The 21,711-nt window shown below is 38.2% G+C and overlaps 3 protein-coding genes across 8 annotated transcripts; 1 reads left to right on the top strand and 2 right to left on the bottom strand.

Moving 5' to 3' along the window:
- The first annotated feature begins 596 nt into the window (after positions 1 to 596).
- Positions 597 to 7,445, top strand: ube2ib (ubiquitin-conjugating enzyme E2Ib). Its single transcript, XM_044337822.1, has 7 exons — positions 597 to 906; positions 2,907 to 2,985; positions 3,106 to 3,189; positions 3,533 to 3,605; positions 4,750 to 4,859; positions 5,316 to 5,395; positions 6,657 to 7,445. The coding sequence occupies exons 2-7, from the start codon at positions 2,920 to 2,922 to the stop codon at positions 6,718 to 6,720; spliced, it is 477 nt and encodes a 158-aa protein (XP_044193757.1). The 5' UTR covers positions 597 to 906; positions 2,907 to 2,919; the 3' UTR covers positions 6,721 to 7,445.
- Positions 7,308 to 11,739, bottom strand: LOC122971245 (interleukin-21 receptor). 2 transcript variants are annotated; one of them, XM_044337821.1, is made up of 8 exons: positions 11,349 to 11,739; positions 10,009 to 10,135; positions 9,730 to 9,914; positions 9,448 to 9,604; positions 8,758 to 8,933; positions 8,558 to 8,663; positions 8,378 to 8,456; positions 7,308 to 8,307 (listed from the first exon to the last, which is right to left on the bottom strand). In XM_044337821.1, exons 1-8 carry the CDS (start codon positions 11,470 to 11,472, stop codon positions 7,834 to 7,836), a joined length of 1,428 nt encoding a protein of 475 aa, XP_044193756.1. In that variant the 5' UTR covers positions 11,473 to 11,739; the 3' UTR covers positions 7,308 to 7,833. The 2 variants fall into 2 exon arrangements, with proteins under 2 accessions (XP_044193756.1, XP_044193755.1); XM_044337820.1 differs by having other exon boundaries at positions 9,730 to 9,920; positions 11,349 to 11,737.
- A 2,945-nt stretch (positions 11,740 to 14,684) lies between these two features.
- On the bottom strand, positions 14,685 to 21,561 carry si:dkey-220f10.4 (tubby protein). Of its 5 annotated transcripts, none has more exons than XM_044338576.1 (14): positions 21,396 to 21,560; positions 20,828 to 20,897; positions 19,778 to 19,937; positions 19,455 to 19,682; positions 19,147 to 19,287; positions 18,784 to 18,933; positions 18,535 to 18,695; positions 18,228 to 18,389; positions 17,969 to 18,081; positions 15,780 to 15,894; positions 15,592 to 15,690; positions 15,330 to 15,501; positions 15,078 to 15,220; positions 14,685 to 14,779 (listed from the first exon to the last, which is right to left on the bottom strand). In XM_044338576.1, the coding sequence occupies exons 1-13, from the start codon at positions 21,422 to 21,424 to the stop codon at positions 15,087 to 15,089; spliced, it is 1,734 nt and encodes a 577-aa protein (XP_044194511.1). In that variant the 5' UTR covers positions 21,425 to 21,560; the 3' UTR covers positions 14,685 to 14,779; positions 15,078 to 15,086. The 5 variants fall into 5 exon arrangements, with proteins under 5 accessions (XP_044194511.1, XP_044194512.1, XP_044194514.1 ...); XM_044338577.1 differs by having other exon boundaries at positions 15,095 to 15,220; XM_044338579.1 differs by having other exon boundaries at positions 14,685 to 15,220; positions 20,828 to 20,894; positions 21,396 to 21,561.
- Between the last annotated feature and the right edge of the window lie 150 nt (positions 21,562 to 21,711).

Here is a 21,711-nt window from a genome sequence, read left to right as displayed (position 1 = left end):
AAGTCATGTTACCAAATGATAATTATTGATGAACAGTGACCTCTTCTGTCGTTTCCTCAGAGTTACTTGCTCAGACACAGTTGCCTGAGAAAATGCCTGTCTAAATGTGGATGTTACAGTTTTAATTCGTTTTGTTTTCACACGACAAACAAGATAATGCTCCAAAATATGTTTCTATAACCCAGAAAACAGGTTGAGGGTTAATTTAAACTCATTAAAGTAAAAATGTACACTGAATATTATTTGATTTGTTAAATATCTGGGTTAACGGTCTTGAGCCTGGTCAAAGATTACATGTGAGAGAAGATAGAAATCCGTCACTTTGGAAATCTTTCGCCTGCACGTTCCTGAAGTGTGAAATACGAATAAATACTAATATTTCATTTCACATAGCCACAGACGGCTGAAATGAACTGCAGATAATCTTAGTAATACATTAAAAGCGTCTCTCGTATGTTTTCAAAGTGTGACCTTTACTTGCTTTCTGGACAAGTAACGTTGGGCAGTCGCACTGCGCATGAGCGAAGAGCAACAACCGCAAAGCCAAGATGATCTTCACCAACCGAAATGTGCTTGTGTGATGCACTGAGAGCTATCAGCAAAAGCTATGCTGCTCGAATGGAATGGAAACTAATAAAAAAGTAACCAGATAAAATATTTTGGCCAAATCCGTGACAGTTAAAAAAGACACAAACCGTCAACATATAAACGTGCAGTCTGATCTTCCTAGGGGTACTTAAGCAAAGACGGAAGTAATTGGCGGATGACTGTTTCGCTCCGCTGTCTCTGTCTGGCTTGAGTCGGAGCGGGTGGTTTTTCAGGAGGGAAACTTTACAAGGTTTAACGGGATTTGATCACGATTAATTCATTTCGCTTAATTACCAGAGCCAGCAGCCACACTGAAAGGTAGGAGGACACCTTCATTACGGAACATGTTAATTTTGTCGTGTATTATGACATTTTACCCGCTTCGTTTTGCGCCATTTTCGCTAGTTTGGTAAAGCACAAATGTGCGCCTTTTTAGCTCTGGCGTTCTTTGTCTCTATTCTTTAATGGGTTATGATATGGTTTATTCCTGCAGGATATTTCACATCCTTGTTGGCTATTCCCCTAGTAGATATTATTAAGCGTTAGAAGAAAAGGCAGCTTTCACTTTTCTCTCATCCGATATGTATCCAAATCAAGTGCTTTTGCGCATTTGTGTGCTGCATCAGGCCGTGTTCGTCGCTAACAGCGCCTGTTGGAATAATACAGCGTTAGCACGGTTCTGGCGCACATGAGTTAGCTTGTCTAGCTAACCGGCTAGCTTTGCTAATCAAATAGCTTTGAAAGCGTCAGTTTGTCAACGTTTGCGTCCACAGCAACTTTACACTAAAGCATGAAACACATTCAATGTTAAGCCCATTTAGTTTCAAAACACCAGTAAAGCGTTTTGTGTGGACATGACACCACCGGCTAACTTGGCTAGCCCCTTAACGTGCTAGACATGTCGGTCTTAACTGTTACTTTTAGCCATATTATTGTCATGTTTTAACCAGTTAATGTTAGGTTCATGTTGACGATATGATATAACGTTAGTTAGAGTACAACTCTACTGCTTTGAAGTTAGTAAGTGCTGTTTGGACAGTTACTACTTAACGGTACCGTTTTGTTGCTTTGCCTCGTTGCCATAACCTCCAAAGCATCGTTGCTATAGAGATCATTAGATATGCTAATGAAAAGCCTTAATTACAACCCTGTTTAACGTTGTGCATTGAAACGGTCTAGCAACACTAGGTGTAAAGCTAGCTTTTATTATAGGATAAGTTGGGTCACAATCACACAACCCCCCATGATGTGCCATGGAGGGGGAGGAGATTATCCCAGCCATAATTATAACCAGGTGATTTTCTGTTTTATCACACCCTCAGCTGGATAGGAGCTAATTAAATCACTTGACGTAGATGCAGGTGTGTGTAGGAAGTTCTTGACTGGTGCTTACTACATGCATATTGTCAGGTTTTCAACTTCTAATGCAGGGATATTAGTGTTGTTGCTCACTTTACAATATGTTTATATTCACACTTAGACTCATACATTAATGTAGGAAGAGCCAAACTTATCTTTATTTATAAGAATATGATGATATTCACCTTGCTGTTCTGTGCTTGCCTAACAGAAGCTGTGGTGTGCTTATATCTAGGGCTGCAACTAACAATATTTTTATTATCGATTAATGTGTCAATTATATTCTCAATATTAATCAATGAATTGTCTGGTCCATAAAATGTCAACAACAAAAAAACATGTCAGTCGCGGTTTTCCACAGCCCAAGGTGACGTCCACAAATCTTGTTATGTCCAAACCATCAGTCCACAACCCAAAGATATTTAGTTTACTATCCTAGATGACAAAAGAAAGCAGAAAATATTCACATTTGAGAAGCTGGAATCAAAGAATTTGAAGATTTTTCCTCTTAAAATTACTCATAACTTTATGAATCATTAAATTTATAAAATGAGAAAATGGTGGAGAAAAAAAAGTCCTTCCTATAGCCCAAGGAAGATGTCTTTAAACTGTGGGTTTTGTTGGACCAACTTTTTTTTTTTTTTAATATAATAAAGCACCAAATTCTCACATTTTGAGCAGCTGGAACACGCAAATGTTTTGCATGTTTTTGTCTTTATAAATAACTTAATCAATTAACCAATTTATCAGATTAATTGCTGATTAACTTTTCTGTCAATTGAATAATCGTGTCATCTCTTAAAACAACATCATGCATGATGATTACAAAGTCAGTCAAGTTTTTGAAGCAGTCATCTTCTCCGCAAAGTTTTGGATTTCGGGTGAATCCATGTTGTGGAGTCAGACTTGATGTCAGTTGTGGTTTAATGTAATTGACCTGACGTTCTCTTTCATTACAGGAGTCCACAAATCATGTCTGGCATTGCATTGAGCCGGCTTGCCCAGGAGCGCAAGGCATGGCGGAAGGACCATCCTTTTGTAAGTTTGCACCTGTTCTGGCTTCACTATGCTGATCTTCTTGAGCTTTCATTAGATGGTGTATTGTCCTCTTGTAAACATTGATATCTTTACTGTTTGCACTCTTATTCATTTTCTCAGGGATTTGTTGCTGTACCAACAAAAAATCCAGATGGAACCATGAATCTCATGAATTGGGAATGTGCTATTCCTGGCAAGAAAGGGGTAATGTGTTTTTCTAGTTTGATTCCTAGCATTATAAGATTTGACATATCTGTGGAAATAAAAGTTCTATTGCATATTAAAATTATAGAGGCATGTCTTACATGTCATCTTGTGCCAGTTTAAGTATCCAACACCTACAAGAGTACTGTGCTTTCAAATTTGAGAAACCTAAATAGGTTTGAAACTTGATCATTCTTAATAATGGCTTGAACAGCAAGTCTTAAACCTGCTTTTACAAATATATTGGCAATAATAACAAGGTTTTAAGAGTCATTTTGGTGTTAGCTTGTGTGAATGTGAGTTTCTGTTAAGAGGATAATCAAATGACTGTGTGTCTCCTCAGACTCCGTGGGAAGGAGGCCTTTTCAAACTGCGCATGTTGTTCAAGGATGACTATCCTTCTTCACCTCCAAAATGTGAGTTATTGTTTTTGGCCCGTGTTTCTGTGTAACCACAAGTGTTATTGTAATAACTGTGGATACTAGGTGTACCTCTTTTTTTTTTTTTCTTTCTTTCTTTTTTTTTTAATAGAAATCTATCAGCATTTTTCAGTAATTGGATGTTTCTAACAGCCAATACTAGGCAGAAAAGGGCCTCATCTGGAATGTAAAGCCTCAAGGGCATCTTTCATTATCAGGTGTAATTTCTGCTGGCCAGAGTTACTGTCTGGGTTGTTTTGATGGCTCAATGACGCCCATGTTAAATGAATGAAAACATCAAGGAAGTTGAAGGAACTTTGAGACACCCCAGACAAGAGCCATCAAGCTTTCATAATGTCCCTGTGGATGTATCGATTCTGAAAACTCCACTGTGATGACCAAATCCAGTCTTGTAGTCTGTAATCTCCAACTGAATCTTAAATGTCTTCAAACACATTAAAGTATTGTTGTGATGAAGTGGATCGTTTATAGCCGAGGACTAAGTCTTCCAGAGTCAGCTGAAGGGTTTCAATAGTAATCCTATGGTAACTCTGTGGTTTATTAGAATAACCCACATGCACTCTCTCATACTAAAGCGGAAGCAATGTTGGACCTGTCTGAAACCTCAGTTGCAATGGGTTTAATAACCTGTGTTGACACAGCACTAGCAAACATAATGTTGATGCATTGTTGGGCATATGGTTTTTTAGTCTGTTATGATTCATAATATCTGATGGATTTTTAGTTTGCAGCCTCAAGCAGTAGTTGCCTTCACACATGCGTCCTTTTAATGTTCATTTGAAAGTCAATTGGACAGTTTGGCTGCTTGTATTTCGTAACCTTGTATACAGTACTGTCTAATTGTGTGATCCAGAGAGTTACGTTACCACTAAGGGGTCGCACAACACTAGGACACTCTTGACGTGTGATGCTTCTAATATCCAGCAACAGGAATCTTGGGCAGTATTGGTGTCTGAATGTCACATTAAAATAACATCACACAAGCTGTTGCCTTTTAAGTGGAACAGTTCGGTCAGTTTATGCAGGGAAAAAGTCTAGTGACATTTCTGGAGTTTATGTTGTCTGACATTTTGTAATGGATCCCAAACATAAGCGCACTTAACATTTTGTTGTGTTTCAGGTAAATTTGAGCCTCCACTCTTCCATCCAAATGTGTATCCATCAGGCACAGTATGCCTATCTATTCTAGAGGAGGACAAGGACTGGAGACCAGCCATCACAATAAAGCAGGTTTGCATTGCCAAGCATTGTTTTTTTTCTCATTTTTATAACTTTAGAGTCACATTGTGTGTCTCTAAATTCATGAATAAAAAACACACTCATTCTTCCCACCTCCTTATATCAACTTTCAACTTTATTTTTGGAAGCATGAGAAATAAAATCTACTGGCTACTATAATGTGGCAATTTTCAGCTATCTTGGCAGTTAAAACTTGAAAGGAAAGATTGGACGTATGTCCTGCAGAGTGTAGCAAGTATTTTGATATTCAACGTATTATTTTAATCTGCCATTAAGATCTGACCGTTTTTTGTTTTTTTTTTGTTTTTTTTTAATAAAAGTGTTGAGCAACTGACCCAGATGTTTTGCAGCCCAAAGATATTTTAAAAAGCCATTTGAAAAAACTCAAACCAGATAAATTGCTGATCTATAAAACCAGCTTCGTCTCATTTATTGAATTTCCTACAGATCTTATTAGGTATCCAGGAACTCCTAAATGAGCCAAATATCCAGGATCCAGCCCAAGCAGAGGCTTACACAATCTACTGGTAAGTGACATTGGATTTCTTGTTTTCATCTCTCATCTTTGTATACATAAACTGACATGTAAAATTGTTAGAAGATTTACAAATATAGATGCACCGATCAATTAGCCACCGATTGAAAACAGACGGTTTTCAGCTGGCCGGTCAAATTACACACATGTGCCACACATAGCCGCAAGATGATTCGCATCGTGCACACAGCAGCACAGACAGTAACATTACAGCCACAGCTAGTTTTAGAGTGTGTAACACACACACACTCTAAAACTGAATGATATGAACTACAGCAGAGACTCGCTGTTGACTGATGACGTTACAGTTTCTATAATTAATTTACTGGTTTTATTTACTGGCAACATGTCACACACCGTCATTACAACCACTAACAGTCAGGGCTTAGAAGGTGGCCTGAGCCCGGGCTACACCTGGACCATCCCAGGTCTGTAGCATGTAATAACTTTTTTTGAGATCAGCTTTTGGTTCAAGAGACCCTCAGTCTGGTTTCAGTTCATGACAAACTGAGTGGTCGTCGAGAGAGCTTGTAGAGAACGAGACAGTTGCTGTAACCAAAGCAACACTACAAAACCTAGAGGCAGAAGTTGTATTGTTTTTGCCTCTCTTCCATTGTCTTTTATAACCAACCAGTGGTTAACAACTGTTACTGCCAATCTTAACTGCCAGACAAGGATGATAAGGAGTCGAAAGTTCCGGCTTCTTAAAAATATTGAAATGTAGACTTGAAGAAATGATCCTGAAGAATAATGATTGAGGTAGAGTTAGCGCGTGTGCATGCACTAGAGGTCAGGATGTGTTTTAACCATATGCTACACCATGTTTCACAGTTTATTTTTAATCCACAGTATGAGAATGAAGTGTTTGTCAGGCATTGATGTGGTATAAAAGCTGTAAATTCTCCAGCTCAGTCTTAATTTGCCTCACATCTGAAACCTGAAGGCAATAAATATCTTCTGCAAACAGAAAATAGCTTGTGCGCAAAGATAACAAAAATATAATCCTTTAAAGAGCTCTGTAGAATACCTGTCAAAAATACGTGTCCAGCTTTACAACCTGAAAAACAAACGTTATATAAGAACATTTAGGGAGGTTTTATGCATTTTGTTCTGTGTGCAAAGATTTTCAACCCGTCTTATTAGTCAAAATATGGGAAATGTATCTTTTCTGATTTGAGTAAAGGATCGGAGGACCATGATAACCCCCCCACTTTTTTTCTTTTTTTTTTTCTTTTTTTTAACCCTTTTTCCAGCCAAAACAGAGTAGAATATGAAAAAAGAGTTCGAGCACAAGCCAAAAAATTCTCCCCCTCATAAGGGCGAAGACTTGCTCCGCTGCGGCAGAAGGAATGGGTTTAACAAGAATCACCTCCCCACTCGGTCTCAATGAATGTGCTCCTCTCACATCGGGACTTGCTTAAAGACTTCTATTTAAACTCCACACATTCTGTGCCATCCGCTCTCCTCTGACCTATCAATTTTTGTTCTTAATCGCCAGTTGGCGCATAATGCTGGGAGGGGAGGGGTGCTTCAGCACCCTGGTCATTTCTTTTTAAACATTAATTGTCTTATGTGGTGCAAGGGACACAGCTCGGTACCAGTTTCATCAACTCCATGCAAGCTGGCTGTCATCAATGTCCAAGGAAGAAAAATGTCTTTTTGTTTTATTTTTCTCTTTCACAGGGTCTATTCCTTTATGTTTCCCCCTTTTTATTTTCCATAAATTTAATGTAAAATTAGCTTATTTCATTGTCAGTATTTCAACTGCTGTATAATGAATGGCACTTTTATACTGTTGTATCTCACTAGTGTCTCTAGATGGCTCTGTCTAATTCTCTTTCCCAGGTTTTCTATTCAGCATGCTGTAATATATGATAGAATCTGCTGCCTTGGCTGTGTTTTTGTTATTCAGAGTGTTTGCTATGGATTAAATAAAGATGGCCACAATGACTGAGGCAGGTAGGCTTACTTCTGTATCAGACTTTAAGGTTATATGGTGCTTTGTTCATGTATGTGTTGGCGTAAATAAAACTTTCTACAAATGTCTTGCATTTTATTTATTAAATGATTAAACTATACAGTAAAGTTTACTTAATATTTCATCTATCATAAACAAAGCAAGCTATTACAATTCAGTGATGGAAATTTGTAGGCAAAATGCATTTTTCTTCAAATCTGAAAAATATTTACAGTTCCTATATGCAATTTAAGCATTTTATGGTAGCAGAAATATTAATGATTAATATTTTATATATTATCTACAGTATGCATGGTGGTAAAGAAATATTTTACAAATTCATGCCCACTAAATCACTTCTTAACAGCCAACTATCTCCTGTACTGTGAAGGCAAAAGTGAAGCATTTGGTCATTTACAGCTTGAACTACATCTTCACATACTTTTACTGTCTTTACATAAAAACATATCAGTTTATGCTTGCCCAAAGGCATCCACTCTGATAATCTCTGCTGAGCAAGATCTTGTTGAGGGGCTCCCATGGCACTCTGCTGTGACCGGACCAGGCTGCTGGAAGGCGCTCAAGGTACAGTACTCATTGCAGTACCAGGGAGGGTCTTTCTCGAGGGATGTGTCGCTGCAGAGCCAGCACCCTGAGTCTCCTTCAGCAGGGCTCTCGGGCTGAAAACTGAAGGTCAGATTTTTCAGCAGGCTCCCTGAAGATGACAGTGGAGCTATGGTGCTCACTGCGTACGGGACGCCCAGTAGAGAAGGATCGCAGCCTGTGTTAGTTATGTTGTTGTATGCGCTGCCCTCCATAAGCTGCTGGTGAAAGTGGGGTGGACAGTCTTCCTCTTGCACATCTGCACACTTGGTGAGGGTGTAAATGTGGAGTGTTTCCTCAGTTTTCAGCATGTCTGCCGTGTTTTCTTGTGTAACCACCCAGCTCTGTAATCACAGTCATGTTTAGGAACATTCCCTGGAGATAATCATCAGTATTTCATGCGCCAAGCCTTACCTTGAAATCTCCTTGGCAGTCACTGTATAGGGTATGGAAATAGGGTGCTGGAGTTGGGATAAAGGCATTTTGCCTCCATCTGTAAGTGTGAGGAATATAAAGATTATCTGGTTTTAGGAAATGGCTTTTGCAGTACTGTGCTTGGGATGTGCTGAGGAGAAAGCTGGAGGAAGACCTTACTTTTTAATTCGAGCATAGCACAAAAGTAAGATGAGTGGCACTATCACAAATATGGGGATGAACACCTTCATACTCAGTCCAGAAACAATGGCAAAAGTTGAGAAATCTGTGGGGGGAAACATAGAGTGACAATAAAGAAGAGCAAACTTGTGGGGAAACTGTATAAATTGAGTTGGCTGTCTATTTTGGGGGAGACTCACCGCTCAAGGGTGCCTTCGTTGTCCAGTGAACCTCAGAGGACCATTCGCTCCACTCTCCCTTGAAATGAGCCTTGTTGGGGCTGGACCGTACTCTTGCACCGTAATCAGTGTTTGGCACAAATTCGTGATCATCCATAGAAAAGTTCTTATGGTTTGTGTTGATTTGAGGTAATGCCTGGAATACCGGGAAGGAAAGGATCTAATGAAACCCATTTGTGCCTCTTAATTACTGGTTAAAAAAAAAAAAAAAAGACAAATCGATCCCACAGAGCATATGATGTTTAAAAAAACAAATGAAAAAAGTCATCTCAACTGCTTTATTAGTATTTTTATCTTGTCATAGACTTTAAACAGCAGATGTTTTGACATGTCATAGCAGGAAAAGTACAGTCCAACTGGTATTTTACTTGAACCCTTCAATTGATTGAATTTTAAAATCTAATTCACATAATTCAGCCATGTTTAGTGAGACACTAAAGCAGAACAAAGCCATCATTATGTTCTTAGTTTAACATGTCTTTATCTATGACAAGTCAAAATGTCTTTGGTGGGAAAGACCTATGGGTTTCTCATCACCCACAGACCATCGCTAGACTGAGATGGTGGCCACAGATGAAGTCGTGGTAGTTTCTCATTTACATCTTCGATAGACCAAAACTGTTTCCTAAAACGATGTGTTAATGGGAACTTACATCATCTTTGTCTTGTCTTTTGTAGAAATGGAGCTGATAATCCAGACTCTTGACCAGGCTGGTCTGATCGTATTTCTCATAGGTGCTATTCCAGGTGAAGTGGTGTTGCCTTGAGTTTTGGCTAACTGTGAGGCAGCACGGTGGGTTTGGTTTAACTGATGAGAGGACACAGTAAAGAAACTCCAGATGCAGGTTTTTAAAAAGGCAGACATTTGTATTTTTTATATATACTATATATGTGTGTGTGTTTTGTATGTTCAGATGTCATTATGCTCCTTACTGTTCTGAAATGGCTGATATGTTTCATCCAGCAGTTCGCAGCTTTGAGACCCATTACTTTGGTTGTGACAGAGTGATATTTCAAAGACATCCATATCCGTAAAACAGTCATCATCATCACGCACTTTAACGGTACAGAAATAATCCCCATTGGTGTTTGTTAGCATGCACACAAAGTCCTGCGTTCTGAATCTGAGGAGAGGAGAAGCAGTAAAGAAACACAATGTCATCATCACATTTAAACTCATCAATAATTTGTTCCAGTAAAAAAATGTCTCACTCGGTATATGAGATTTTGAGCCAGTAGGAGCTGTTGCTGTCTGAAGTTTTTTCTGATGGTGCGATGGTCAGGGAGCAGCTGATGTTGGACAGGTAATCATTCACACAGTGAAGATGGTGGTCCACAACTGGAAAACACACAGGTAATGTTTCATTTGGACTGTTCAGAGTTGCTACACAACTATCCGGACACAAATTATCAATTTTCAAAAGTGTTACTTTGTATTGTTAACTTTAAGATGAGCCCAGACACTGACTTTGATTATACCACTTATCTTTCCACTAAGTTGTTACTTATGACTGTTCACGGTTAACAAATCATCTATTAATGTATTAGAGATCATTCACAAACCATTAAACGTTTCAACTTTTTGAATTGCAGTTTCATAAAGTGGGAGGACTTGTGAGAGATGGATTCAAAGCAGTAGAGGCAGATAAATCCTGACTTTTAGCCCCTATTTTGAGTCAATTTCAAAAAACCTGCATCCTACAATTCCAATAAAGTCTACAGCATAACAATATAGACTTCTGTTAAATGCCTCTGGTTGGAGAATATCCTCTTTGTCTTCATTGTTATTTTATAAATATATCAAGAAAGACACCTTCCATGGACTCTTTGACTTCCTTCTCTTCTGTACCATTCAGTCCAATAATCATTGCTGAAGACTTAATAACATCTAAAACGGCAGGCTTTATGGGTGACTATGACTTACAAACATGTAAAGCTGCACACTTGTCTTAAAACAATACTCACATGCCCGTATGTATATTGAAAAGGTTTGGCCTGGTCATACTATTCACAAAGAGATCCCCTCCTAAAGCAATTTCATGGCGGACAAAAAAATTACGCGGCTTCTGACTGAAGCCTCATATTAACTTCAGTCATTTTTACACAGAAGAAAAACTTCTTTACCATCTTCATTTGAAATTGTTTTATATCTATACAGCCAGTTTTATTACAGTGACCAATAATGTTTTCAATGTGCATATGAGTATTGTTTTCAGATAGACTTAATACCTTCAATGGTTCAATGTAAAATAAAACTGCAACATTTATTAATGACTTACCAACATGTTTGATTAAATTAATAGATGTTTATAGGTTTTTTACACATTACACCATGAACTCTCTGGTTATAACAATTAAGGGTTTTTCCCTTGATAGTGCATGTCAGCCTTCTCCAAAAATGGTTGAAGGTCAAATGGACCATGGCTGAGGTCCTTTCCAAACAATTAAAGTCAGCGATAAAGTCAACAAAGGCTCTGTGCAAAAGCATCTCTATAAGCTTTTTGGATAATTTTCAGATTTTTAAAAACAGGAAACAGTGGTAGAGACATAACCTGTAAGAGAATGTCCATGGAGACAGACGATGTTGGGAGAAACGAGCAGAAACACGACCAGCAGCATCAAGTTCAGCCTCGGTATAGAGGTCAGATCCATCACACCAGCTGCTGACTCAGACATCACCTCAGCCCCGAGAAGTCTCGATGAAGTAAGAACCTTCTTTAATGAAGACCAGAGGTGGGAGGTGTCACTCAACCTCTTCACGGTGATAGCTATCACTCATGTCTGGGAGAGGATGTGTTTTTTTAAGAGAGCAGTTGTAAATGGAAAGTGTGCAAAAGGCATAAGACTGCAGCTTCTCACCTCACAACCACACAGTCTCTCGTACTGTGCTCTGAGTTTGGTATGTCTTTACATAAAAATTGGATAAGCAAGTCAATTTTGTTATCAAACTTTATTTTAATTGCTTTAGACAGCAAAGTATAAATGAAATAAATTAAATATTTTATAAATCTGAAATGTTTAGAGTCCGTTTATGTTCCACTCTTAAGAACTTTTATACATCTAAATACTTTCTTTTCAGTGTTTATGAGATTTCTTTACGTGTCTGAGGGAACCTTGGTGCAAAGCTGCAAAACATTCATGTCATACAAGTCCTGTGGTCAGATAGATTTTGACTGATAGATGGGTTGATAAAACACCAGAAATACACATGCAACGGTGAAAAAAACTACTGCACAAGTTTCTCTCTCAAGTTCTAAAAACAAAAAAATAACACAAAAATGCTCCTGTATGTCCTTTATAATCACTAATAAAATTTGCAGAGTGGGAAGAGAGTCTACCAATGTCTGCTAAATGTTATATTCCTTAAATCACAATGATTTAAAATAGACTTCATTCTCATGAAATACCATCAAACCTAGTCGTTTCTATAGAGATTGGTTATGTACCTGCATGTAACTCAGTTCACAGGAAGCTTTGATTTCTGCTTAGATTCAGTTTTGGGACAATACATTTTGAAATTGGTCCATATTGTACATCATCGATCTTTCAACTATTTACTGTCTGCCTCTATACAGTTGCATAGTTTACATACGCATGTAAGAAGCATGGCACTTTATTGATTTCAATGACTTCTACAAAACTTTTTTTGCCACAAAAAAATGTCACAAAGAAACACATTTTGTACATTTTCTATTCTCGTCTTATGAAAATATAAGAAACTGCTGAAACACAGGTGTCACTTTCCTTGGTCAAGTGAGTCTTCTATGTGGCCTGAAAAGTTCCTGTGAAAGACAGAAGGCCCTGCGTCCAAAACCAGCACCATAAAGCTTGACTCAAGTTTGTCACCGATCGCATGGACAAACAAGAAACCTTGTGGATGAGTGTTTTGGGTTCAGATAAAACAAGAATGGAACTATTTGGCCACAATGCCAAGATGCATGTTTGGAAGAGGACAAGTGAAACATTCAACCCCAAGAATGTATCTACTGTGAAGCATGTGGAGGGCAGTATCCTGCTTTTGGGGCCGCTTGTAGAACTGCATAAGCTGAATGGAATAATGAGGAAGATTACCTCAGCATTCATATGTCCACACAAGGAAACCAAGTGGTTGAACTCTACCAATTCTACCAAGAAGAGCGGTCAAAGATCCAACCAGATTTCTGACAGAAGCATGTTGATGGCTTCCAAAAATGGCTGATTGAGGTGGTAGGACATGCAACCAAATACTAGCTGTGCTACCATTAGACCTTGTTTTATTGTCTGAGGACTCAGATTAGTGAATGTTTTTTGTGAAAAAGGACGTGTTTTCAAATCACTGTTAACAGAAAAAACAGTGGCAGAAATACTTATTATCCAATCCCAATACTGCCAGTATGTACCTGTCTCTTACAAGTGTATGTAAACTTATGACTGCAACTGTACATAAGGAACAATTATATTCAAATGCTCTGAACATAACATTATAAACTATTTTAGGGGAAAAAAAGAGATTTTACCTCACTAGTCCAGCCAGGTGTGTCCATCCAAAATGTCCCTTGTGGCACTATTACTACACTGAACTGACAAAACACATCGTGTGTATACATAAAACAAGTTTTAATGATTAAAAATGCCTAAAGAAATAAATAATGTGAAATACAATAGGACAAAACATATCGGTGGTTCTAGGTAGCGTGACTTGAAATTGGCATATGTTCATTATTGTGCAATATACAAGAGTGTTGTGCAATGTGTAGAGCAAGTGACAAGATCAGCTGAATGTTGCTCGCGTGTTGTGGTGATTCAGTAAGATAAGAGTTGACAGTGAAGGCTCAGTTTATGTCTTTTCCTCTGAGCATTGTGAATGCATGCTGTTTTATTGATCCAAAGACCACATTTCACCGTGCTATGTACAAAGTGCATACAGTAATCAGCTTTGAATCAAGAGACATTATCAGCAGGCTGACACCGCATGCCAGTTCAGTTTAAGCCTACTGATTAAGCTTTTTAAATCTGATTACAAAAAAAAAGATGTGTTATTACATGCATTTTGCAAGACTGTTCTCTCCAAATTCATCACTCATGAAGCATGCTGCAAAAAGCTACTAGCAAAGGTCAAAACAACACAACTCTCACAAGGTAATTTGTTTAGTCTTCAAGAGCATTTGAACAGGAAGCAAGTAAACACTGCATGTTACTAAGCAGATAGTCATGTTGAGATAACAGAAGTTTCAGTTTAATATGGGTTTTTGCTATTAAAAATATCTTACATACACTTGTGATCATCTGACTTTACCACAGAGCGTAACAGAGGCCTATTATTATTAGCTGAAACCTGAATGACTTTCTGTCCCCCCGTGTGAAGCAATGAATACGTGACTGTGAAGCTCTTGTGAGATGGAAATATTTTCAAGTCAATATTGTGCAAGAGCAGAAACCCTGACATGGCTGGCTCTATCTGCAACTTGTTGCAGTTCCTCTATATCTGATATGGATAGGTTATTTTTTTAGTACTTTGATAAAAAAATGTTTCCTTCTTTGTGATAAAGACTCTAAAGATAATAGGGAGATGTCACATTTGAATGTGCAGATTGCTGATAAAGATGTTGTGTTTGTCAAGATTTTGGGCGAATCTGCTGAGACTGATGGCATTTAAGGAGAAGAGCAAACTAGTCCATGTCAAAGAAAAATAATATGATATTAAACGATAGGTTCACAATTCACTTACAGTGAAAGTGCATTATTAGGGGTCAGTATGAACAGGAGGAATGATTGCAGCAAGTTTTAATGTTCTTTTGGGCACCTAATTATTGTTTTAGGACAGACTTGAAAAATTGTGAACTTGTCCTTTAAAACACACAAAGTCTCTGAAGCACATGCAGTGTTTATAAAAGAAATAACAATTCCCAGACCTGCAAACATTGTTTTATTTTCATTTAATATTTCACTGGTAGTGTTTACACAGTTGTCCTCAATATTTTAATTGCACGAATCCTTTACACATCTGGCAAATGTAAAAAAGAAAGATAATTAGATTAACTTTTACTAACTTACATTACTTTGCTTCCACTTGAATATAAAATCAGTGGTAAAATAATACTGTACCTATAAAACAAGTCTCCTCTGAAGTCTAAGTCTGTACACACATTTTTTGTCCTTATTGAGTATATACAAAGTATTATGATGCACCAGGATACAAAACATTCAAAATGTCCCTGTTGAAAATTATGGGTATAGTAACATGTACATTTTTTTTATTATTCTATCTAGATCAGGGATCTAGTTAAGCACTTGAGGCATACCAGCATGGGTCACTCACAGGCCAGTTTGCCATCAAAGGAAGACAAGGTGATGGCAAAGGCTTGAAGAGCACACATGGGGAAACTGTAATCCATGGAGAAGACGTTCTCCGCAACACGTCCAAACTGCATCACTATGTATTCATCTGGAAGAGATCAAATTGAGACGGATAGCGGTGAAGTCATGAACGTAGACAAGGCAGCCATTTTTATTGATGAGAGAGGAAGAGAGGCAACAAGTCAGTCTCATCTTACCGTTGTCTGGGTGGATGATCTGGAAGTTTTTGACAGAGGCCTGGGTGACACGCCCGTGGAAGTTAAGCACGTAGGACTGAGTCTGTTCGTTCCAGCTTGGGGATTTGTTCACCAGGGTGATCAGTTTGTCAGTGGTACCGTTGGCGTGGCAGACCAGTAGGGTCTCAAGATCCTGGAGAAAATTTCAGTTCACCTAAAGTATTTCAAACGTAACCTACATCATCACAGGTTTTATCATCTGAATATTAGTTTTCAAACGTACATTTTTTGGACGAATGGACACTCTTTCACCGTTATCCAGCATGCCAGGGATGATCACCGTCATTTTCCTAGGACCCTTAAATCCCAGAACATTCGTCTCCTGGAACATGACGACTGATTGTGTTACAGGTTTTATTTGTTGATATGCTGCGTATGTGTGTTGAGTGTATATAATGAGGTTAGACTCACATAGCAAATTGCTGCCAGCTCTTGCCTCACTGATTCACATTCTTTGATGAAAGGCTTCTTCTCAGGGTTTTCTCCACCATCATAAACTGTGAATTTTGTACCCAGGACATTGGACCTGAAACATATTAGACTCATCTCATAAATGATTCAGAGATGACTGAGTCAAGAAAAAGAACAAGTCATCTGTGTCAGGTAAAAGGTGAAAATGAAATTAAGAATAAAAAACAGCCTTGGAGTGCAAATTTTTGCTTCTATGTGTCCCTTAATTACAGAACAAGAAATAAAATTGGAAAACATTTGGTTCCAGTTTAAGCAAGTGCAGTAACATCCTCTCTTGTTCCCTGTTTTTTTTCTCTCCCTATAAAATGCTATGTTCCACTTGCACAGGTCATTAGCTGTAGGTGCAGTATGATCAAGAACCATGGTTACAAAAAAACAAAATTGCCTCCAAAGTTTACAATGTTACATTAGGGACAAGTGGAAGTGAAAAAATAGAGGCTGAAAGCAATTTTATCATTTCAAATTTGGCAACAGCTTCCTTTCATAGATCATCTTCACAGCTGGACTTTCATAGTAGGAAAAGCAGGTGGAAATAATCACATTATTAACAGATTCATTCCATTTTGGTATATTTCCAGGAACTGGAACTGGGTCTGAATGCCTGAAATCCCAATATATTACATATTGCACTATATTTTACTGTATTATATATCATTATATTTGTCCACCATTTTACTGAGTTATTATTCTGGAATTTATACACACAATAGTGCCCTCAAAAAATCCCTCAGTGCAACAAAAAAAAAGTGTTTGTGGCATGTACACTACTTTCTGCTATCCATCCCCCAATAAAATGCACCACAATCACAGTCGTGGGACACTATGACACTTGTTAGTTATGGTGCAAAGTTGATGAGGGTTAGCAAGTGTCCAAAATCTCAATTTACTGCTTACTGTAGTTAGCAGTAAATTAATATCTATTATATAGATATTAATATCTATTATATAGATATTAGTATCTATTATATAGAGAACAGACCCTTTTGACTTGTCAAAGCCGCAAAAGCACAGGTATTGTGCAGCCCAGTATTGTGCATGGGCACTTACTGACAAGGCTTACTGGGACAATTAATGGAATGGAGCCATCGTTAATATTGTTATTTACACTTGTGCTTTTTTCTGCTTTGACAAGTCAAATGTCTGCTGTGAAAAGGGTCTATAGTGCATGAGTGAACACCTAAATGTCATGTAGCATTATTATTAAAGTCCCCCACTTAAATAACACTGAGGGAGAGGGAGTGGATGCCATTTTAGGGATTTTAAAGTGGTACATATGCTTTTTATTGTGGGAAAATCATATCAGACACGCATTACTGTTTCAAGCAGAGTATTTTTATATGTCTCAATACATATCTGCAGGGGATCTTTAAGGTTATGAATAGCATCTGTGTTTTTCTTGCTATGACATGTCAAACTGTCTGCTGTGAAAAAGGTCTGTTTCATAGCAATGTCTGTTAGTTGTGAGGACTGTTTGGTTTCAACATCAGTTGATCTCTTGCCCCTTGTACACTTGCTAAAGGCCTCTTCTGCACTTTGTACAGAACAAGGTAGGCTCACTAAAGGGAATAAATTAAAGGAAGATAGCATGTTTAGCCTATCAGGGACCAGTTTACACCTCCTGGATGACAGATGAATGCAATTAACCAGTTGGTAGGCTTTTTGCACGGCAGACATTTTGACACATCATTGCATATTAATGACTTATGCATTACATCCCAGGTGTTGTAGTTCCAGGGTGCTGGTGTTGTGCATGCTGGCACACTGGACAAGCTCACTGGGACTCTAAAATGAACTCATCAATCAATGTTATTGGTTACACCTGTGCTTTTCCTGCTGTCAACAACAACATCAAAATATAAATGATTGAGAGCCGCTTGTTTTTGCTTGGCAGTAATGCATTTTTTTTCAGTATTTAAAAGGATTTTGAAAGGTTTTTATAATCCAAAGATGTTGGAGAATTTTGCCACAACAAAGAGAGGCCATGTCATTTTTTACCTGCAGTTACAATGTGAAAGTTACCAAAAATCTGGAGTTTTATAGTTTATTTATACCAGATCATACCAGAAAAAGATCACAAATTAAATCAGTTGAGTCTTCTTTCACAAGGTAGAAACAAAACAGACGCATACCTTAGTTTTCCTATGTAGCAGTTGGTGTCTCTGGACAGATTTGTCAGGTCAGTGGAGATGAGATAGTTGGATGTTTTGCACTTCTTCCTTTTCCTGCCTGCCATTAGAAACACCTTGGCGGTGGCACAATGGAAAACAAATTGCAGAATAGATCAGAACAACAAAGAGAACTTAGATAGAAACCTGACAGCAGTCCATATTATTAGGGCTAAAATCTAAATTCAAAATGATTGTTCAACTTTTTTGAGAAAGTACCAACCCTCTTGCCGTCCTCCTTCTCCATGTGGAGGTAATAAGTCGGGTAAATGCCCTTCTCCACACCGCTCCTGTCCCTGGTGACCCTACACTGGATCGTTGTGTTTTTGGGGGCAGGACGCAAGGCAAACTTCTCAAGATCCTCCACTGATATTGGAGACGTTGGCTGAAATGACGAAGAGTATAACACACTAAGAATGATTTCACCTCTCATCATTTTAACTGCTGAATCAGAATAAGGTGCATACTCGCCTCATTTTCTTTTGACTATACTCTAAATAGTTAAGATTATTTTACTTGTGATGTCTCACTCTGTCATTAGAGTCACTGCTTGAAGATGAAGTCTCCCTGTAGTTTGAGTTAAGGGAAGCTAGACTCGGCGTAGTTTTCTCTCCTTTGGTTGTCTTTCTTTCTTTTTTCTCCTTCTCCTGAATTTCCTCGTCTTTGTGCTCATCGCTTATTTGGCACCTGGCTGTAAAAATAACACACATGATATTACTCTTTTTTTTTTTTTAACAGCATCATGATCATAAAGTGTCTCAGCACAGACAGTTACTCACACGTGTCAAGTTGTTTTTTCCTCTTAGTTGATTGAGCGACAAGCCTCTGGGAGCTGTCTTCCTCTTCATCTTCACTTTCATCGTGTTTATTCTTTGCCGCCTCCACCCCTGAGTTTATGTCAGGGGTTGAATCTTCCTGTAAGTGTTTCTCTGTGAAAGAAGAGACATTTAAATGCTGTAAAAGCTGTTACATACTTATGTTGTGTATTTATATGGTTACAAACTGAAATGTGTGTAATACTAACAGCCAGATTAATGTGAAAGCTCAATGTGAAACATTGTGAGTCAGGAAAAACATTTCTATACATTCTAATATGCAGAGAGCTGATTTATTATTAATAAATTCACAAACACTGCTGTTACTTTTACGCTCTTGTTTTGTCGTCTTGTTTGTCTTCTGTGTATCTTCAGATTCCTTGGTCTTGTCCTTCTTTTTAGTTTTTTTCTCTTTCTTCTCCTTGTCTTTGTCCTTCTCTTTCTCCTTTTCGTCATTCTGCTCCACTTCTGAAAAAAAGCAGTGAATAATTTATTAAAGCAAAGTGTCTCCTCGTTTTATGTGTTGTGCTAATGAAAACATAGAACATTAGTGGACTAATTGCTGTTCATGTAAGGTCCCAGACCACCAAGGCCCCAAAATGTACATGTATGTATTGTGCTTTTCATATTCTTACGTTTGGCTTGTTCTTTTTTCTCTTTCTTCTTTGTCTTTTTCCCCTCCGCCTGGGGATCATTCTCCACTTCACATTTCACCTCAGGCTCTTTGTCGATCTCTATGTTCATTTTCTTTGGAATAACAGGCTTCTCTGAGGGCATCTCATCTAGCGTCAAGGTTGCTGTCAGGTCACATTCGCCCAGCGTGATCTCATCCAGCGGGTTATCATGGGCGTATTCAACTTGATCTCCAGGACACAAAATAAAAAAACAAACGGTTTTATTAAATGTTTGAATTAGGCCATACTGTGGGATTTGATCATGACATTATTCCAATACTAACCACTGAGGGAGGTGTTGCTCAGGGATTGGCAGATCAAGAGAGGTGTCTCATCTGATTTGACAGCTTTGTGTTTTCGGTTCTTTTGGCGAGGATCCCGATTGGCTACCACCATTTGAGAATCAGCCCGCTTCTTTTGCTGCTTCTTCATCAACAGGGTTCTCTGTAGGAGAGATTAGATTTTAGATATTGCAATAGCTCCACAACTGGACTCTTTTTTTAAAAATCTTTTCACTTCAGTATTTTTATCATTCGCGTTTACAGTGTATATTGTCGGTTAGGTGAAAAGCTGTGCAAGCAAAAGCATTTAATTGCTTGTACTTTTTTAATGCCTATGATGAAAAACTGACCTGACCTTAAGGTACATACACTACAGATTTTATGAACCAAGTTCTAACTATAACCCAATATTCTATTATTTAAACATTATTACTGTTATTTTAATGAAAAATGGACCAGACCAGTAGATAATTCATTAAATTATATTAAGTTATAAGTTAAGTTATGTTGGTTGCTGTAATTTAGGTAATTCTAAATAGAAACTTGATGAGGAATGCATCATTATTACTGTTTCCTACTACTACCATTCCTATTAATTTAGGATTAATACTGTCAGTATTGGTATACTGCTGTTGATCTTTCTGGTATCAGGTGTTAATAAAGTGCTCTACTTGAAACTAATAGCCTACATACTGTATAGTACCCACTGTAACAAGATTGTGACTTAATGTTGAGCAGTGGCTCCAAACAGCAGGTGGTTCTGACACACACAGGTAGCCATGACCTCATCAGACTCAAGAAAGCTTTATTTCTTTGCAAAGCTCAGCATCATTTTTTAATTTAAAACAGAATGTTTGCTCCACTGTCAGCATGGAACATAAGTATTTATCTTTAAAACAATGAAAACATAGAGTAAACATGCACCGTATCAACTTAAATGTAAAAAGATGATTGTGACTCATTATAAATTATTCTTGCACAATTTTGAAATAAACATATATGTGATATTTTATGTGTAAATGACATCACACAGCTATGATTGTAGTTCTTTACCTGATTGTCCAGCTTCTGTTGTCGTATATCTGGTTCCTCCATGTTTTGAGTGAAGAGCAAAGACTCACTGCTAATTACAGAGTAATCAAAAAATAATGAAGGATGTTCAAAAACAACAGATGAAATGCACGATGAAAGTGTTCAGAGTGAGAAGAGATTCAGTGTCCAAATAAATAGAGCACTTGGAGCAATTAAACATGGGAGCGGGTGTTTGGTTGTGCCACCCTGCTCCATCTGACAGTCTGTTCACCTGCATGTAGCAGAAGGCAAAGTGGATTAAAAGGGGATAATGTTCTTAAACTGCACTGCACAGCTCAGTCAGTATGGACAAGCAGTCTCGGGGACAAGGCAAGCTTTGCATGACTGCTTTATGGAGATGCCAGGCCTGTAATGTTACAGCTGAAACGTGAGAGAAGAGATAAACAGGAAGGTGATGCCCTGCTGCTGCCGGTCCATTTACCAAAAGTCAGCAGTCTGCATCGTTTAGCCAGGCGTAAACAGTGTAACACGGAAGCCGCAGTTATCACCACAAATTGCCCTAAAGCTTCCGAGAAAAACCGGGTCTTACCCAAGGTGCATCACTGAACGTCGCGGCATTACAACACATCTCCTGAGGAGCCAGTAAAATCTCTAAGAAAAACATCCTAGAAACATAAACAAACACAACAACAGATTAACTGGACACTCTGGTTTATCTCGTTGCCATGGATACAGCTGCCACAGCGGCGGGGAGAGAGCCGAGAAAATTAATCAACAAGTCTGAGACCGTAATCACCACATTAATGTTTTGTTGTTCTGTGCAGTAACTGTGACAGACAGCTGGTATTGGTGCACTTTTGAAGTGTTGGCACACATTTTCATCCCGATTTGGCGCACAAATACTT

This window comes from Thunnus albacares, chromosome 20 (genome assembly GCF_914725855.1).
Source record: "Thunnus albacares chromosome 20, fThuAlb1.1, whole genome shotgun sequence".
NCBI lineage: Eukaryota > Metazoa > Chordata > Actinopteri > Scombriformes > Scombridae > Thunnus > Thunnus albacares.
Note: the sequence above shows the minus strand (reverse complement) of the source record. Positions and strands in the feature narration are given on the sequence as shown.

Coding starts and splice junctions, on each gene's coding strand:
- LOC122971245 (XM_044337820.1), bottom strand. CDS start 11,472: ATGTCTGAGTCAGCAGCTGGTGTGATGGATCTGACCTCTATACCGAGG. Junction 9,605..9,729: donor ATATCAGCCATTTCAGAACA/GTAAGGAGCATA, acceptor TCCTCTCATCAG/TTAAACCAAACCCACCGTGC. Junction 8,934..9,447: donor AGACAAGACAAAGATGATGT/AAGTTCCCATTA, acceptor CCCGGTATTCCA/GGCATTACCTCAAATCAACA.
- si:dkey-220f10.4 (XM_044338575.1), bottom strand. CDS start 21,424: ATGCCGCGACGTTCAGTGATGCACCTTGG. Junction 19,288..19,454: donor GAAAAAAGAACAAGCCAAAC/GTAAGAATATGA, acceptor GCTTTTTTTCAG/AAGTGGAGCAGAATGACGAA. Junction 18,696..18,783: donor GAAAAAACAACTTGACACGT/GTGAGTAACTGT, acceptor TTATTTTTACAG/CCAGGTGCCAAATAAGCGAT.
- ube2ib (XM_044337822.1), top strand. CDS start 2,920: ATGTCTGGCATTGCATTGAGCCGGCTTGCCCAGGAGCGCAAGGCATGG. Junction 3,190..3,532: donor CTATTCCTGGCAAGAAAGGG/GTAATGTGTTTT, acceptor GTGTCTCCTCAG/ACTCCGTGGGAAGGAGGCCT. Junction 4,860..5,315: donor CAGCCATCACAATAAAGCAG/GTTTGCATTGCC, acceptor AATTTCCTACAG/ATCTTATTAGGTATCCAGGA.